The sequence below is a fragment of the Cryptomeria japonica genome, chromosome 11 (genome assembly GCF_030272615.1).
Source record: "Cryptomeria japonica chromosome 11, Sugi_1.0, whole genome shotgun sequence".
In the NCBI taxonomy this organism is placed as follows: Eukaryota; Viridiplantae; Streptophyta; class Pinopsida; order Cupressales; family Cupressaceae; genus Cryptomeria; species Cryptomeria japonica.
Window position 1 is genome coordinate 579,704,001 of NC_081415.1, and position 20,079 is coordinate 579,724,079.

General features: G+C 35.3%; 1 protein-coding gene across 3 annotated transcripts in view; it reads right to left on the bottom strand.

Moving 5' to 3' along the window:
* Positions 1-2,963: 2,963 nt before the first annotated feature.
* Positions 2,964-20,079, bottom strand: part of LOC131072923 (uncharacterized) — a 254,611-nt gene continuing 237,495 nt past the window's right edge. For 2 of the 3 annotated variants that reach the window (XM_058009227.2, XM_058009228.2), the window contains 2 exons: positions 3,700-3,759; positions 2,964-3,594 (listed from right to left, as the gene is read on the bottom strand). In XM_058009227.2, the coding sequence (XP_057865210.2) occupies positions 3,475-3,594; positions 3,700-3,759 (180 nt within the window). In that variant the 3' untranslated portion in view covers positions 2,964-3,474. Of the gene's footprint in view, positions 3,595-3,699; positions 3,872-20,079 lie in introns of those variants that run through there. The other variant, XM_058009229.2, reaches the window with a different exon arrangement.

A 20,079-nucleotide genomic window follows, 5' to 3' on the forward strand; every position in this document is an offset into this window, starting at 1 on the left:
CCAAGGGATAGGAGCGATTTTGCATTTTTGGTCCATTTTTCCTCATGTTCGCGTCTTCAAATTATATTCAACTGATGAAATGTATCTCCTTTGACCCCTTCAAATCGTCAAATTGTTAAAATCCTGCAAGGACAAGGCAAGGTTTGATTTTGAGCTCCGGTCCTTCACTGAGGGACAGGAGCGATTTTGACTCCTGGGGCATTTCCGTGTTCGTGAAATTCTTCAATTTATATTCAACGGAAAGATCACGCCTTTCTTTACCTCTTCCACTCGAAAAATCATCTTGATCCTGCAGAGACAGTAAGATTTTTGAAAACGAGCTCCGGTCCTTCACTGAGGGACAGGAGCGATTTTGCTCCTACAGGCCAAAATATCATGATTTCACAAGTTTAATCACTTCACAAGGCAAAAACAAATCATTTCCAATGCCCGGGATCAAATATCAAAAAACTCAAAATTTGGTCAAAATTACTCAATTGGACAAAATTCACAATTTCATCATCAACACTTAGACAAATTTAGGACTCTGCATTCAAAATTCCAATTGAAAATAGACCATTCTGGCGAATTCACTTCATTCAAAAAACTGCATCCTACGAGAGGAAGCTCAAAAAGCTCTCAAGACTGACTGGATTCTGGCCTGAAAACGTCAAAATGAAAAACCCTAAGGCTTGACCCTAATCCAGACAACTGACAAACTAAACCAAAACCCTAAAAAGCAAAGCGAAAACGAGCAAAACGAGCAAAAACATGGGTCCCCATTTGCAATGGGGCGATGTGTGAAAACATCACAACAGTACCTAAGGTAGTTATCGTAAGTGGTTACCTAAATTGGTTATCCGAAGTAGTTACCTAAAGTGGTTATTCTCTTAAGCCTATGAATACAAGGTTATTTCATTTGTAAAAGTAGACTCTTACATAGGGGGATCTCTAGAGAAATTTAAAAAGAAAATTGTAATGGTTTTTGGCTTGACACTGTATAAAAGAGTTTTGAAATTGTATAATTTCGAATAATAATGAAGAATGCAATTTGGTTCATATGTACTCAATGTATTCGTATGTTATTATTTCTGATTTCTAGTATGTTAAATCAGTGATCGCTTTAAGTAATCGTGCAAATGATTAGTAATCTATGTAATCGATGAAACACAGTCATACCCTTGTAAAACACAGGTTTACTACTAAGAGGGGGGGTTGAATCAGTAGTAAATAAAACTTTCTTATCCAATTAATTCCTTTTGTTAAATTGGTTTTAAACTGAAAACTGAAATGAAAGCACCAAACTGAAATTTGAGAGATACACCACACAAATAAACCAATGCACAATTGATTATGTGGAAACCCAAGATGTGAAAACCACGGTGAGAAAAGCTGCGAGGATCTACCATCCTAATCTAACCTCACACTTAAAAGGTTTACAAACTTTTAGGGCACCAACCCAAGGAATCACCAAATCCCCTCTGAGAGCACCAACTCCCTACACAAATCTCAACATAATAAACTGAGCACCAACTCGGTATCCTTGAACATCAAACAAAAGAAAGTTATATATCAAACACCTTATCAGTATTTTCCGATCTGAATAATTATAATGACAATACTGAATGTAGATACACAGGTTTTCACAAACTGAATATTTGTTTTCATCAAATACTCTTGAATGCCTTTGCACTTGATAAAATTAGTATTCTGCAAAACAAAATGTGTATGATTTGAAAACCGTTTGTACCTTCAACAACCCTGTCTAAAGTAGTTCTCAACGGTTGGTTGGTTGACAGTTACAACCAACTCTTTAACCACTGAAGTCTTCATCACTGAATATCTTCCTTTGAAGCAGCAGTCATCAACTTATCAATTCCACCATAACCCAGGTTTATGAAAATGGTTCGAACATCATAAACAAAACATGAAGAATCAATCTGAAATAATCCGAATATCAGAATACACAATATTCAGATCTGCATGTACAAAACCATGAGGTATACAAAAATCGATTGCAAACTAAGGTCCTTCGCACACTAGAAATCACAATCTGAAGCGGCCTGACAATATGTATAGAATAACAATCATTGCTATCAGTGATATTAAGAAGAACATCATCTCATGATACTCATGCAGTATTGATTGGAGAAACAAATCTCAACCCCAAAACTTTCATATCAAAATGCAAACTGTATATGAAGCAATAGATACATTTATTTGGTCTGCTACTGTTTTGACATCAATGACAAGTTTGCTGACAACCCTAGTATCTTGGTTTGAATGTGGTAAGATAACTTGTTTCCTCATATATTGAGATTCGTTCACCTTCTTTCAAAATTGCATATCAAACATATTTTGTGCTAAAACTCCCTTCGTAATCTATTGTCAGTTGTAGAACCTCAGTATTCATATGTTTACCATTAGGATTTATGTTATTCACCTTTCTTCAGTTTAGTTTAGTTTTCTCTCCTTTTTGTACTTTCAAGTTAAAATTATACAAAAATTCTAAAGATCCCTACGAGGGAGCTGCCCCTCTAAATGCAGAGAAAGATTGTGGTTTTGCTGCAATGTCTCCAACTGTTAGCACGATTGTCACTGTCTTCGGACAAACAATCGCAGTGACAAATCTGTTAACCAACAATTCTTAGTATAATGATTAAGTACTTGTGGCATTCTTAATCTTAACATTAGTTATTACCTTGGATAGTCATAATTAAGATGAAAGGATATGTCCTTACATAGTTAAGCGTATAAATTGAAGGTGAAAATATTTCTCCCAAATCATCATATCATCTTTTATTGAGTTCATATGATATTATCTGATTAATTAGAGGTTACCCCTCAAAGCGGTCTACTATATTTCTGATTTTTTGCATTTATTTTCAAGAAATATCATAGTTGCTGTAAAATGCCATAAAACTGGTATATAGATCAGTAAACAAGCATTACCTAGGGCATGCCATGAAATTTTGATAACCATGTGAAACAGGTTCTCATAATAAAACCACAAGGCTTATAAACCTTCACATTGTATGGTAAAAGCATTCAATTAAAGAAATTAGTATATACAATGCTAGCTAAGCATTATAGGGTTGATTGTGAAGAATTCTTGCTCAACTCAAAAATTTTGAAACAGACCTACTTGAGTATCTTAGAATGGACTTGTACATGAGCCAAAATATATGGCCATAATTAGAGATGTGCTCTTCCAAATCCATTACATTCGAGGATATTCAAATTGAGAAAGAAATTGATATAGAATATGTCTAGTTCTTGAAAATGTAAATATGACCCCTTGGCCTTATTCACATTTATTTTACAATAAAAAATGGCACTCACATATTTATCACAAATCACAACATTATCTTACATTCTGATAGAGCACTAGCCCTAGAGATTGTGATTTAGATTACTATGTGATTTAATTGATTATGATGCTCTATTTTGACTCAAATTTATGAAGGCTCATGGGCTATCATAAACAACATTTATCTATGAGTTTACCGTCTCTGCACTTCCTTCATCTGGGTATGACGCACTAACCTCCATTTCTTGCACTTTCTCTAACTGCCTTAGCAAATCCAATCGCTCACGTGCATATGCTGACGGTATCTGCATGTAATCACAAACACTAGTAAAGGGGTTTTCTTTCCAAAAGTTGTTACAATCTAATAGTTCATTACCAAATTTTCTCAAACGAGAGTGTGAGAAGCATACCATGGAAGGGAAGTATTTTTTAATTGCTGCCAGCATGGCTGCGTGCCCAACAGCTGTAACCTGCATTAAGATTGCTGAGATTCTAAGAGCACTTCAATCATATGATAAATATTTATCTTTTAAGAGTCAAGATATGAGCATGCCAACATCATCAATCATGATATCTGTGACCCTGTTCAAAGAGAGCATTAGTGTGCATTTTTCTATACATCAGTATAAACTTTCTAAGAACCTATGTTTATCATATGAATAAGAGCAGCTTTATGCAACTAACATTTCTCATGATATAAAAATTGAAATTACAGCATTTACAAAGGGAATAAGTGTATGCATGTGCAAGCATGAGTCAATTTGTCTGCCTGTGTGCATGAGAGAGAGGTCAACCAATCACGAGAACAGCAAACAGAACCAGAAAATTATATGCATGTTTGTAAAAATGTAAGAAAATTACATAGACGTGTCCTCTCTAATCTGAGGTTTAATGCCCCAAAACATTCTAAGTACAAAGATTACCAACTCGTCTCAAGTTCTTTCTTACAAGGATATATAATGAAAAGCATCAAGGTCAAATGAAGTATATAATAACTCATCAAAATTAAGCTTTCCCTGAGTTCTCACTGTTTAATCCTGGAAATGTTGTCAATCACAGACTCTACCTACAATGGTCCTGCCTACGTTCAATTTCCACCTGTATCCAGTAAGGTCGCACTTTTAATGCAATCTTGTGTCAATCAGTCTTAATTTTTGGCTTCTCACATATTACATTGCAAGAAAAAAGCACATTCATTTGTAAGCTAGGAAATAAGCATATGAATGGCATTGTTATATGCAATCAGGTTGCTTACAAATGTGACACAGCCAACATTTATGTGGGAAATTATTTCCAAAAAACATCCACCACCACTCGAATCCTACTACCTAAGGAAGAAAAGCTCTTCTGAGGCAATATCATTCTTTTATCAATAGCTACAATTTGAAATTTTTTATTCATTCAAGAAGTCAAAAAAAATTTCAAATATCTACAATTTCCAAAAAAAAAAAGTATCAGTAAAAACTTCTATAGGAATTGAAAAGTCAAGACCAAATAAGACCTAAGTTACCAAAGCAGAATCGGGGACGTGTGGATGTGGGTACATGTGCTGGCACGGCAAAAAATTTGGGTACTGGGTATGCTATATTAAAAAAATTGAAATACAATATACTAATGCATTTAAAATATTTGAAATTTATATTTATATATAAAATAAAAAAAGGAATAATATATATAAATTATAAATGTTTATAGCATATATTATAGTAATATGTCCATCAAAATGTTCACACGGATACTTGGATTTCCCACTCAAGATTCCCCTATGCCCTTCAAAAGTGATAACTCCACATAGAGAATAAAATAAGCAAATGGTGTGAGAATCCCATGAAGTTTTCAACCCCAAAATGCCCCCGCTCAGACAGTTGTAACTGATAAATGCCTTTTCCAAGTATAGGGTTGAGCATTGCTGCAATAGCCGTTTAGGATTTCCTAGCAAAGAGTCAAAAAAAGTGCATTGATGCTCCAAATCAAACCCTGTGTGAACCTGCAATCCATGTCACTCTATACCAACTTCCGGTATGACTTGTACCTGAAAACGGCCAATTTTCAAGCTGATTCAGTAAAATTACTCAGATACCGGTTCTTGGGGATAAAGGCTGGGTCCGGGTCCTGGCTCTTGCCCAGTCCTGGTCTGAGCCTAGATCTCCCTGGGTAGCACCCGGGTGGAACCCAGGGAGAACCCAAGTGGATCCGAGAGAACCAGGGCCCGTGGGTTCCCAAAAAAGGGGCCCACGGGTCATACAAGTCAAAAAAGCATAACCAAACATGAAAATTATAGGTCAAAAAGTAAAAAATGTATAAACAAACTTGAATCAGTTCGAAACTTGAATATTATCTTTTTTGCAAATTATGAATATGATATTACATTTACGATATATGAATATCAGATTATTTATTGGCATTGGCAATTATGGATTTATGATTTATGATTTATCTGTTATCATTCATGTATCATTGTATGGGAAAGTTACATTGTATGTTTCATATTTGTATGTTTGAAGTTTGAACTGTGAACATATATATTTATAATTTTGATGTTTGAACATATATATAATATATGACATATGTATACATATGTGTGTGTGTGTGTGTGTGTGTGTGTGGACGAACCTGTACCCATACCCAAGAAAAAAAAAGTTTTGCCGAATCCGCGAATCCATACCCGAATCCGAACCCGAACCAGTAACTTAGTAAAATTAAAACAAATCCGATCAATCCAAAAAATCTAGACTAGGCCAAATTTGATAATTATGCTTTAATCTCCAATACTAACAGTGATGATGTGACAGTCTTATTTGCTTTTACAAAGTTCATCTTCAACTAAATGCTACTATGGCTATTGACAATATATACACTTTTTAGATGTATGCATGCTTGAATGGTTTTCTTAATTATTTCATGTCTGTATTGCATAGTCTCCCTAGTTCATGATTCTTTTTGTTAGACACTCAAGGTAAAGCTCCCAAGATCACTTGCAACACCAAACTAACCTCCTACAAGAGAGAAAAGCAAGAGCATAAATTTGCTAATGTTGGATGCAAATATATTAGATCAAATGCGATCAATGATGTGCATATGCAATCTATGAAATTTACATATGAGACCTTGTTTATATAGACAAGGTTGAGAGGTAGGACAAACTAGAATGACGACAAGTGTCTTAATCCTATTTCATAATTTTCTTTCATAGGTTTTTACATGACTATAACAATCTGCAGCTATACCCAAATGTACACTTGACCCCAATAACCATCGCTAGGTCAAGATCAACTAGCTGCTTAAATCCTCTATATAGCTGATAACACCTCGCACAAGCATTTACAAGTATCAACATCATTATAATTCTTTTAGAAGTTTTCAGTTTTTATTACATGCACAGTGGCAAGGTGCGGACATTCATGTTTAACTTCTCTACTGATTTCACTATTCACAGTTGGCATAAGATAGCTTTCTAGAAGTTTTGATATCACCTTGTACAAGCACCTACAAGTATGAACATCATTATAATTCGTTTAGAAGTTCTCATTTGTTATTACATACAAAGTGGCAAGGTGCAGACATGCGTGTTTAAATTCTCTATTGATTTCACTAAGGTAGTACTCTAGAATATATTTGTGAATCATGAACAGCATGTATAACCTAAACTACCCTTAATCTAGTTTTATAGCTAACAAGATAAAGCTGATTAAATGATAGATTGGTTGATTCCTCACTAATACAAATCGGTGCCTACTCTATTGGGCAGCAGAGTCATGAACAGCAAAGAGGAAGGCGATAAATCTTTCAAAGTATCAACAGAAACTGGATTGCATTCACACACAACCACAAACTTACCTTACATGAACCAAAAATATTTAACCCACATGAAACAAAGAAATGACCATTACAAAAGCTTTGCAATGAATTAGATGCTATCACACATAAATTAAACCCTAGTTTCATTCATACCAACAAATATGTCAAGCGGAAATAAATAAGTAATTACAGTACTTACTTGAATCTTGGCAAACAGCTATGGAGACAAGCAGTTTCAAAAAAGTGCATTACAAGACCTTTCCTACACTATTACAAAGCATACCCCTTCATTTATAGTTCAAACATTCAAATTTTGGTGCCCTAGAACACTCTATAGACTTTACCAAACCAAAAAATTGGTTTGGCAACCAACCCTTTACATGATTAGCTAAATGCTTTATAGAGATCTATTGTTTTTCTTTTACTCAAATAAGCCTTGGGATGCAATGTAAGAATCCATCATTATCTGGTTGCAGTCATCAACCCTCTTAGCGTTCGTTTCCAAAATGCCTAAAACCTGTTAGGGAAAAGTGTTGAAATCCATGTGGCCATCTTGGAGGAGCTTTGCTCAAACTTGTAAATGTTTGCTACATTAATGATGCCTCCAGATCTAGAGCAAAACAGCATGGGGAAGCCTAAGAAATCCATTACAGACAAGATCTGAACATGAGTTACGTATTGGGTGCTACGACAATAACCAAGGCATTAATTAGGGCATGCCTCTTTTTAATGCCTTTGGTTGCTTAAATTTGTGCCCTTCTGATTAAAATATGCTTTTCGGGCACCTACAAAATCAAATCTAGTAGTGCAAGGGTGTATTGGCCACTAATGTCATTCTAGGCATTATAAGAGGGTAGATGGGATTACTATGGTATTGGAACACTTGCTACAATTAAAATATTCATTTTACTTTCCATTACCTGCCATGTTGATGTTTTTAGTTTTTCATGAACCGTGTAACATTATCAGCAAAATGGTTAACTTTTGAACTGTTGCACTTTTGTATAATTTGCAAACTCACAGACCATGTGACATTTAAAACTTGGCCACTTTCTTCTCCGTTCCTCTTTGTTTCATTTTGTCAGCAATTTCCCCCACAACAGAACCTAGTCAACAATTTGGCGAGTTCATGAACCTGTGAACTTGCTAACACCAAACCTCTCCCCATCTTCTTCACTTGCATGTCGAATCTCTGACATTCCTTTGAACCTTGTCAAAGGTTTAAGAGGTTCCTGAACCTGAAAAAAATCTGACACAACATAGAGATTTATTTTCTTTCATATTCAAACTAAGGAAACCTTTTTGCTTTGTCAGGGTTCGAAGTTTGGGAGTACCAAGGAAATTATCCCTTAAGGCAAGTGGATGGAGGGAAGATTGATGAGCTGATAAGTATAAAGGAAAGTCAAAATTCTCGTGGGAGGCATAAAGGGAGAAGTCTGAAAATCCAAAAATAGACTGACTTTCAAAGGACAAGGGATTGAGATATCATGTTCAGCATGTAAATGGTATTCTGGTAAGGGAAAGTCCAACATTCAGACCTGAAAGTCTTAGAAACTTTTAAAAGCGATGGACCAAGAGGTCAAGACTGAGACTAAAGGCTTGATATCAAGGGAAACTCTGAAAACCTGCTTCTTTGACAAACACTAAACACTTAGAAATTCAAGCACAAAGCTCTTATACTTAGACTATGCATTTTGACAATTTCCCAACACACGAGGGGACGACAGAGAACCACACCAAGGCAAGAATCACAAATGTAGACCCACAAAGATTTCAAAATCAGTTAAAGTAGTGGTCAAATAGTGTTAAAACGCAGAGAAGGGAAGGGCCTCAAGCAAAATTTAACATGGTGGGATTGAGTCCCAACAACAAGAAGGAACCAAGCTAATATTACAACTAAATGACTCTTTAACAACCTAGGGCACAAATAAAGTGCACTAAGAATCCAAACCTCTAATTAGGATCATTATTTTTCAATTTTAGTTGGATTTATTTATTGTTGGAGTTCTTTCAAGCATAGCTAAATTTTAATAGGTTGCATCAAACCTAGACAGGCCTTGGTTCAATTCAACCTTTTAAGTCCAGCCATATGTGAAACCTAGGAGTTCTTAGAGAAAGAAAACCCTAAAACTGACACTGAAAAACAATAAATACAATTGAAAAGGCTTAACCATATGAAAATTATGTTTATTTGATACATTTTTTGTGAAATTATTTTATGATAAACAATTTTTTTTATATTTTTTCTCAACTAGGCCTAATTCTTTTCAAAATCACAAAATCCATAGCTTTTCCTCCCTCCTATTTGCACCAAACTTAGTGTTGTGTTACAAACACACACGCCCCATTGCAAATGGGAACCCCTCATTTTTGCTTCTTAGTGTAGGTTGTTTTTTTAGTTTTGCATAGCATGGCAGTAGTTCTAGTCTCCAGCTCCTAGGAAGTATTAGAATATTTAATTGTTATTTTTAGCTGTGTTTATTATTATTTTTGTCATTTAGTTATATTTTTAGAGTTTATTATATTTTTAGAGACTTCGTGATATTTAGAGTGTGTTTTAGAGTCAATTTAGAGTTTCTATATTTAGAGTGTGTTTTAGAGTCAATTTAACTTCTATGAATGGTTAGTCCCAATTTGGACAACCGCCTTGTAATTGCCTATAAAAGGCCTATTATTCTCTCAATAAAGCATGCTGATTTTTGGTTTCATGGTATCAGAGCGGGTGACAAGCCATTAAAAGTTTGTTCGTACCCTTCTACCTAGAAATGATTTCCAAAAAAATTCAAGATATTTATTTATGAAAAAAATCTGAATTGGAGAGAAATCATGTCTAGGGCTAGCAATTTGGTTCCTCTCTAAAGTTTTTTGATGGTTTGTAGTCATATTTTTTTGGGTCGCGTTTTTTCGCTAGACAGTTCGTGAACAATTTTCGAATCATTTTAAGCCACGTTTTCCTTTTCATGCAACATTCTCTGTGTCCTCTACACATTTTGTGCGCCCAACCCATGTCAAGGTTTTCTAAGGCGCGTCTGTTTTTCCGAGAGCCACGATTTTCTAGGCAATAGTTATTTTTTCCTACACAAGTTTTTTTCAAAGAAGAAATACAATTTTCCCAAGCTTCCGAATTTGCGTCAACCTATTTCATTCGCGATTTTTCAAGGCGGCATGTTTTTTTCTGGCTGATTTTTTTGACATGGCATTCTATGCATCATAGTCTCTATATGCGCATGACCTTTGTGTTGTTTAAGACAACTAGTGTTTGTGATGTTGGCTCAAATTTTGCAACACACTTTTTTTTCGGGTTCCTTCAATATGACCTAGGTTTTCAGAAAATTTTTCTAAGTTTTCATAAATCCGCACATTGGATTCCATGCCAAGGTTTTGCACCTATTTTTCAACATCTCGAGATTTGTGCCGGACTTGTTTGACTGATTTTGACCTGAAAATCAGATTTTTTTGAATTTGTACCAATTGTTGCTGAAGGTTTTTGCCTAGTTTTTAACAAAAAAATAAGCCTCTTTTGAACATTGAGTTTACCTAATTTCTTGTGCATAAGAAAATGGGAGGGATGGCATTGTTGACCAACATCATGTTGGAAGGTAGTTAGCACTTCAAAGGCAAGAATTACAATACTTGGAAGCAGTGGATGCTTTCTATTTTTGAAAGTCAGTGCCTTGACTACATTGTTCTAGGTAAAGAATCTCATCCTGCAACAGCAAGCGATGACCAAACCAAGTTTGATGAGCATAATCGAGAAGCAGTTATGTTGCTGAAGTTATCAATCATCAATGATATACTTCAAGAAGTGCCATCAAGCAAGAAAGCTAATGAGATTTGGGATCACTTGAAGAGTCTTCATGAGACATCTGACAAGAACCGAACGTTCTTTCTAAAGAACATGTTGTTCTCAATTATGATGCATGAGAAGATGTCACTACAGGAACATCTTACGAAGATCACGGATATTCATGACTAGTTGGAGGCTATTGGTTGCAAGATGGAGGAAGAGGATATGGTCGTGATTACACTGAAGAGCCTACCTAGATCCTATGAACACTTAATAGAGACGCTCAACATTACCTCCACTAATGTTGACTTGGAGTTTGATGAGTTGTGCAATAATCTATTGCAGCAAGCCAAGCAAAGACAACAATTTGGTAGCAATGTTGACATGGCTAGTGTAGAACAAGCATTTACTCCCAAGGACAAAGACAAAGGCACGTCCACTCCCCATAAAGGACAGCGCAACCCTAAGGAGGTCTTCAAGAAGAAAATCAAATGTCACTATTGAAGTGGACCTAGACATATCCAAAGGTTTTGCAAAAAGAGGTTGGCTGATCAGAAGTCCAACCAAGGAGGTCTCAGGAGTGGGAGAAAACTAATGTCGCAGAGCATTCTAAAGAGGAGTAAGCATTCTATGCTTTCAATAAATAGATTTTGTCATCGGTTAAGTAGTTGATAGCATAGATGGCACACTCGCAGAGTACTCGGCAAGTTTCAAAAACTCGCCGAGTTTTTGAGCTCTGCGAGTTTTCATGACTTTAACTCGCAGCAAAAACTCGCCGAGTTTTTGAGCTCTGCGAGTTTTCATGTCTTCAACTCACAGCAAAAACTCGGCGAGTTTCTTTAAAAAACTCGGCTAGACTAAAAAAAGAGGCCCAAACATGTCAAAAAATTATCGTTTTTTGCTTTTTCAGGTCAGTTTCATTCTCTTCATCAAAATATACACATGAAATATAACATTTAAGTATAAGTGGCATTTCAATATGTCTTTTTCCTTTCTTATACTTTATAACACCTGATGCCTTTATAAAATAATAAAAGTATTTTTGGCCTCGCGGGGCTCTGCCCCTTGACCCCAACTGGGGGCGCTGACCCCAAACCCCCGTCAAAAAATATAGGGGGAAACTGCGCTGATGGAAGTAGGGAAAATTTAACCTCCGAGTTTGATTAGGCTCCATATAACAACATAATTAGCATTGAAGAAATCTTGGTATTATACATTTTAGAGTTTAAAGTTTGAAACTATCAGTATGAATGATGAAATTTCAAATATTGCACGTTTGTAGATCTCCACCAAGATCTAGACCTATCTCTCTACCCCTCCTTTTCTCACCCTTAGAACTGGGAAGATCTCCACTGGGAAGAGGAAGAGGAATAGTAAATAGTTTTAGCTAGAGCTGGGAAGAGGAAGTTGTAATTGTAATTTGTAATGATGTATTTACTTTTGGTTTTACAAAAACTATTTACTATTTTGCTTCCAGCCATCAGCATTCCTCGTGAGGATGAGATTTTGTAGACACTTTGCATTTAAATATATCTAGAATCAGCTTGTTTCTTTTGTGTTATCATTTATTGACTCATTGGATGCATCTTCTCATTAAATTTTACAAGAAAAATGCATTTTTTACTAAGTTTAAGCATGTTTTTAAGTTGCCGAGTTTTTCGCTGAGTTTTTCCAAGTTTTTCCGGAGTTTTCCCCGAGTTTTTTTCCCAAGGGCTTGGCGAGTCGAGCCGAGTCGCAAGTAGTTCAACTATGGTTGATAGAATGACCATTAAAAGAGGGTATTTTAATATTTAATTGTTATGTTTAGTTGTGTGTTTATTAATGGTCATTTAGTTATATTTTTGGAGTTTGTTATATTTTTAGAGACTTTGTGATAGAACTTTGAGTTTCTATTTTTAGAGTGTGTTTTAGAGTCAGTTTAACTTCTGTGAACGGTTAGTCCCAATTTGGACAACCGCCTTGTAATTGCCTATAAAAGGCCTATCATTCTTTCAATAGAGTGCTGATTTTCGGTTTCAAGAAGGTAGTGATATCTTGTTCGTCTGGAGTGAATGCATGAGTCAATCCATGAAGTAAGTGTGGATTTCATCCTTGCTAACAGGATGTTCAAGTTAGGAATGGGTGAATGTCTAGTTTGGAATTCTAACACTTGGCTGAAAGAATGAAATAATCTAGGATGCTATCATGGAAAGGTTGAAATGATAGGATGGAATGAAAGAATTTTTCTAAGGCTAGAGTTATAATGAAAAATCACGTTTGAGAGGTGGATTTCCCTTGGGAAATCTGCCTCTGGATTAATTTCTCCACTCAAAATTCCATGTTTGAAATATCTAATTCCATGTCAAAAATTTGGAAATCTTGAATTGGAATGTGAAATTCCTTGTTTAAATTGCAAAATCTTTCCCCATGTTAAGTTTGCACTCTGCAATGTTTCTCCAAGGTGATGAAACATTGAAAATTCCACCTTTAGGGTGTGAAATGTAAGTGAATTCCTTGTCTAAGATGTGGAATACAAGAAAATCCCTTTCCATCTCATAGAAATGCTACAAATTCCATTTCCTAGTCGAAATGGAGCTCACCTTTTAATCTCCAAGTATTGGAATACAATAAGTTTCCTCTCCACCACATGGAGGAGCTACAAGTTCCACCTCCAATGTGAAATAGCGGCCATCATTCCTTCTCCTATGTGGCAATGTGTAATGTCCCTCTTTGGGATTTTCCTTAATTTAAACCTGAGACAACAATTCCAACTTAAGGTGATAACTATAATATATATATAAATATAATTTTATCAAATACGAGAACATTTTATTATAATATTTGACTTAAAATTTCTAAGAATAGTATGAAAGGTAGAACTTATCTTTACAATCATTGCTATCAATCTACCAATCTGGTATAGGTTTGCAATACTATTATACTACTCTCGTGAAGCTAGTATTTTTATCAGCAACACCCTGAACGATGGCCCAAAGGTATGATATGAGAAATGATAAACTTCTTCAACAACCCGACCTAGAAATGCTTTCATGAACTGATAATATTAATCACACTTAGGCATACAAAATCAATAACGAATGCTCTGTTTCGATAGTATAAAAAATGAAACACCACACACTACAATTAACATTTAGTCTCGCCAAGGAATGGCGCAATTCACAACCAACACCAAATACGGCTCGGAAATGTATTACGACTTTAGAGGGAAACTTAACATTCAAGAATTGGAATGGTTTCTCCTCACGACTTTGAATCGGGTATTCAAAAGTGCAGTTTGTTCCAAGCAACCTGTCACCAAGGGAAGACACAAACTCATCGAATAGAGCTACGCTTATGGATGAGAATGCAAAATACCAATCGCCTCAAGTAGTTGCAGATTACACAAGACACTTGAACAATATGAATATGAAAGTAATTCCTCCTTTCAAACAGATCTTCAAAAATCCCGATAACAATCCATCATCTTTCTCACAAATAAGAGAACTCATCGATGGTCAATGAAGAGGCTGTGTCTTGCAAAGAAGATGAAACGGCTCCTGCCTGAACAAGACTTAATTTTGGAACAGACCTTTCAAATATTGATGAAGGAATTCTAGCGGTGCCTAACAGTCTTGACTCTTCCTTGCATTGACTAGATTCCAATCGCTCGACAGAGATGACCGATATTGCCTCCATCGGAAGCAGCCAGCAAAGCTTTAACAGACTTAATTTCTACTACAAAGACCCCCCCCCCCCATTTCTTCACACTACATCATTCCTTTTATATTCCCATCCCAAAATGAAGCAATGCATCTCTTTGAATAGACATGACCCTTGTTATGAAATGATTACTAACTTCATTAATGTTAGTCAATGCCTTTATTAACAATAACATTTCCACTTTTTTCATAACTTAATTACTACGCTGTTTATTTATAAACCAGAGCGCTACATATTATACTCCGATCTCTTTATATAAAGTGGGCGCTTGATAATATTATTCCCTAATACATGCGATAAGCTTTATAGGGAGTCCATCGCCTCTTCTTAATGAATCACATATAGTCCTACTTTGTTGTTTGACAATCATTTTCTTCATCGCTATTGTTTATTGGTCATTGTTAACACGACTCTTAATTCTTACCGTATACCTTGTCCGTAATCGATATTCTGAAGTCGGCATCTGTGATTGATCTTCGCAGATCTTCCTCGGTGATAATATTATTTGGTTTGGTCCCGTAACTGGTTTGTCCTCACTTTGGCTAGTATCGCTTCCAATTCCAAAGCTTCCATGACACATACTTAATTCAAATCTTTTGATATTAATATTTTATATCAACCATCGCTAATGTATCGTGGTATATATATATATATATATATCTTCGATATCCTTGTTATCCTAGCTACTAGCAATACTCTGTAGTCTCAATTGAACAATCAATGATACTAATTGATAGAAACTCGGTGGTTCTTATGGGTGCAGTGGCAATCTCCAAATGTGTTTCCTTCAATAATAATTCGCACCATGAGTTGTGCCTGATAATTATATAACAATGTATCCAAATTTCACAGCGATAAAGTTATATTATTATCACCAAATATCATTGCCTCTCTTTTATATATATATATGCGCAAGCAAGTTGTATTAACAGTATTAAATTATATTAATAGTATCAATATTAAATTGCATTAGTAATATTAATTGTATTAACAATATTAAATTCTATTAATAATAAAATGTGATTCACATATTACTAAATAATTTTTGTATAATAATTTTCAATATTAATTTGTGAATAATAATAATAATATTTAATGATTAAATATTAATAAATATTAATAATAATATTTAATAATTAAATATTAATAATTTCAAATAATCATTTGTTGATTAGTTTATAATAATAATTGTTTCATTTAGATTATAAATAACGATCAAGGAGGGGACATGACACAATGCATCTCTTATTCCATGCATAAGGTAAATTAGCACTCAAAATTCCTGCTTGGGGTAAAAAATGCAACCACAATTCCTTGTGGAAGTCATATTTGCGCTCATGTATTCCTGCTCCACCTCCTAAATGTGCCAATTTGATTCCTTTATATATATATGAGAATCCCACTCATATGGGAGAGTGGTCGGTTCAGGTTTTAATGTGATATAGGTCAGCTGGGATTGTGAGTCAATAACATGTGAAACAAAATTAAAAATCAAAGCAATGAAACATGTGGACCTAATTAAAGAAGGCCGACTCGCTTAAAGGGCAGGATGAAATGTGTGGGATTGAAATTAATTTGAAAATCATATTAGAGGGAAATAAAAACAGAATTTCCTTAGCCAACCCTAGCAATAAAGTGTTGAGATACATATAAAGACAAAGTAAGATTCATTTTCTCACATCCAATCTGTTTCAGATCCAAATGAAGATAATTGTAAAGCAAATCACAACCAGCAGAAGCAGATCAAGCGAATTGCAGAAGTGAAAGCCTGAGGTGGATGATGAATTCCATTGTAGAAAATGAATTTCAGCAGGTACAAATGTTGTCAAAATCAAATCAGAATTAATGCAATTCGAAGTGAATCACAGCAGAGCAGAAGTGCGAATTTGACAATGAGTGAACAGCATATCAGAACAGAGAGCAAATTACATCCGAGGTAAATGAATCCAATACCATGAAAATCAGATTCCAAGCGAGTGTTGAAGGAGGAATCAAGGTGGTCAAAGGAACCACACTTCCACTCAATTCAAATCAAATCTGGAAATTACTCAGTTTGGTGAAGGAAATTGCTCAAATCAGAGCGTATATCTCCTTCCATGCTGGAAATTTCACCTTCCTCTAGACACCTTCCAGACTTAAAATGTCATTTTCACATTGGGAAGGGTTTGAAGAACATGATTCCTGAGGTGCTAATGTCCTTTTCTTTCATTTAATAATGTTTTGAAGAAAGAATTATCATGAAAGCATAAGGCTCATCATGAATGAGGAATGTGTAAGTTTGAGTTTTTTTTCATTCTTCTTGATTCAAAATGTGGTCTTTTTCAAGTTTGATGCAAGCAGTAATCAAACTAGAATTACATCTGCATCAGTAAATGCAAACATATCTACAACAAGGCGATATGTTATAATCTATTAGATTACTTAAGAAATATGCTTGAATCTAAATATCCATGCACTTATCAATCATGCGGAAGGAAGGAAGGAGTGCAACAAGGGGGAACAATGAAAGGTTCCTCACTAGGTGTGGCGCCTCATAAAGATGGTTAAGTTAAGGACCATGAGGCCACCTGATGATGATGGCTAAGGACCACATGAGGCCAAGGAGGATAAGGTTTTTGACCTGAGGCCTAGGGTTGAGGGTGAAGGGCACCCTATTGCAGCTTCCCTACTATCTCCACATTGATCAATTGTTGAAGTCAATCATAAGAGGTGAGAGGTTGACATGATGGAGGGGAACAGTGTAAAGCTCTCACTAGGTACAGCACCTCATGATGATGGTTGAGGACCATCAATTAAGGACCGCATGAGGCCATAGAGGATAAGGTCTTGCTGTTGGACCTAGGGTAGAGGATACTTGGAGCACCTCATCATGTCTCCCAACACAACCCTTGCTATGGTTGAGTTTCCATGTAATTATTGAGCTTTGTTGTGTAGAACGATATATATATCCTAACCCTAGAATTGGATGTATTTCATGATTTATATCTACATTGTTGTCTAATCTGGTTGCAAGTTTACAAAATAGGCTTATCTCATCTTATTCTTAAGTGAAGATTATATTTCTAACTATGTTTTGCTCTTGTTTGATTATGGATTTGTGAATTCAGGGCAAAGTATATGGTGATCCAAAAAGGGGACATTACAAAAAAGAAAAAGCGAAGCCTTTTATAGTCTTTGAATTACAATTCAAGGGCCCAGATTGATTTGAAATCAACACCCAATATTTGAACAATAAAACCTTAATGTGGGGTAGTTACAACTACCACCACTTACATTTAATATTTGACCACTGATATGATTACACAACTTTGCACACATGTCCCTTTTAGAATAGATCAATGAGAAGTGAGGTGCAGCAAGGTATAATATTTAAATGTAATTCCACATGTCACTTTGATATTCCTTGGATGAGTTAGGTTTAATGAACTTGGACCTGTCTATGTGGCATCACCTTATTGGTTGATGTGAATGGGTGCCACCTCAACATGTATATCTCAGCTTGTTTCAATGTAGTCAGCTTGTTTTTCATCCTTTTAGAGTAATCTTTTTTTTGGTGATCCTCTTGAAATGTGGAACATGTCCTTTATTCTCCTTAATAATGTGGATTCCTTGATATTGATTCTCCTCGCATTGTTGAGTTCTTTTTTCCTTGATCCGCTTCCTTGTATGACTTGAAACTTGACTCTTTCATGTTGTGAAGTCCTTCACTCCATGTTCCATGCACCTCATTCCTTGCATTAAATTATGTTCACAAGTGTGCTATATACATGCTCATAAGTCTGCTATAATGATCTTCAAATCTGCACATAAATCTCCTTCAGAAATCTGCTATAATTTACACTCAGATCTTGTCTAAACCAAAGTCTATGATCTTTCCTTTATACTTTATTGGTAAAAGAGTCACCACCTTTCATAAGGATTGAGGCACCACCTTTCATGAAAATTATGTCACCACTTTTCATTACTGCCTTTGAGAATAATATATTATTCTCCAAACTGATCTCCCTTGGATCCCTTCCTCAAATGAACCTTCTTCTCTTTATATCTCCCAATGTGAGGGAGTGGTCGCACCTCTTCATCATGTTTGTCTTTTGGCAAGAGACACAACCTCTCACAATTAGCACCCTTTTGAAAGTGTACAACCACTTCCTTATCTACTTCCCATTCCTTTTCTTCTTCCATTAATCTTTCCTTGATTTAAATGCTCCCTCCTTCTTCCTTTCTCTCTCCTCTCCCTCTCAAACAAGGTTCTCTTCTCCCTTTTATATCTCATGTTTGAGGGAGTCACAACTTTTCATTTCATGTCTTTTGACCATTCATTAACTTAATTAAATTTTAATAATATTTCATTATATTCTTTTATATTTTAAATTAAATTTTATTTTTATTTTTTGCATTTTAATTTTTATTATTATTATTTATTATTAAATTATATTTCAAAGTGGGGACATTACAATTTTGTAGAGGTTAATAATTGATAATTAGAAATTAGGAAGTAGTAGTGCAGAATAGATTAGAGTAGGAGACAAGAAATTGTTGCCAAGACTGTGGTGGAATAAATACATGATTTCATTGAAGATATGGTGGATCTTTGTATGAGTTTCAACATGTTGCATGGTTTCTACTTCTCAAGTTTTAGGTTTGTTTACATGGAGTTGATTAGATGAATATAAGATTTTATTGTTGATTCATGGTGAAGCCTATATGTTCATACCATTTGCTATTTGTTGATTGCAAATTGCAGTACATGGTTAGTCTGAACCCATATTAAAAGCTTAATTTCAATTGCTCTATGCTCATGTTCATTGTGTTGATGGGCATAAGTGATTTGAAAATCATTTGCATACCCTTTGGAGATTGCACCATCTTTGTGTAGTTGTTTCCTCATGGCGAAGCAAAGCTTGTTTTGGTTTCAGTAAGGCAGCAATTGTTTCTTGCATTGTTAGATTCTTCGATTAGATTTCCTATCCCTTTTGATCTTTATGTGTTTGAGGAGTTAAATTAGAATTCCAGTTCCAGCAAAGCGTAAGTCCCTTTGTGATACCAGCATATCACATCATTTCACTGAGACTGTTCAGTTGCACATCAAGACCTGACTAAAGAAACTTTGGGGTTGCCTTATTTGATCACATTGTTTAGCATTTGAGGTTTCCTTGCTCATGAGAGGATAGAATACTTAGCATTTTATTTTGTGTTTGAGGTGTAATAAAAAACACATCTACACTTAGCAAACCCAGTAACCATGCTTTCTAGCACTGCTGTCTGCTACGTAACTTTCCGTACACCTGAATCTCATTGACCTACACTGGTCATTCTAGGGCATTAAGCAGTTTACTTCTTTCCTTCTGATAATTTGTTTCCAGAATTTATGTACTTCCATATAAAGAAATAAATTATAGTAAAAGTAATGTCAACCAAAATTTGATCAAATATCCAACCTGTTAAGCTACTAACAGCAATGGTGTCTGAAAGTGGAAATATCCACCTAAACAAGGAAAAGGAAAAA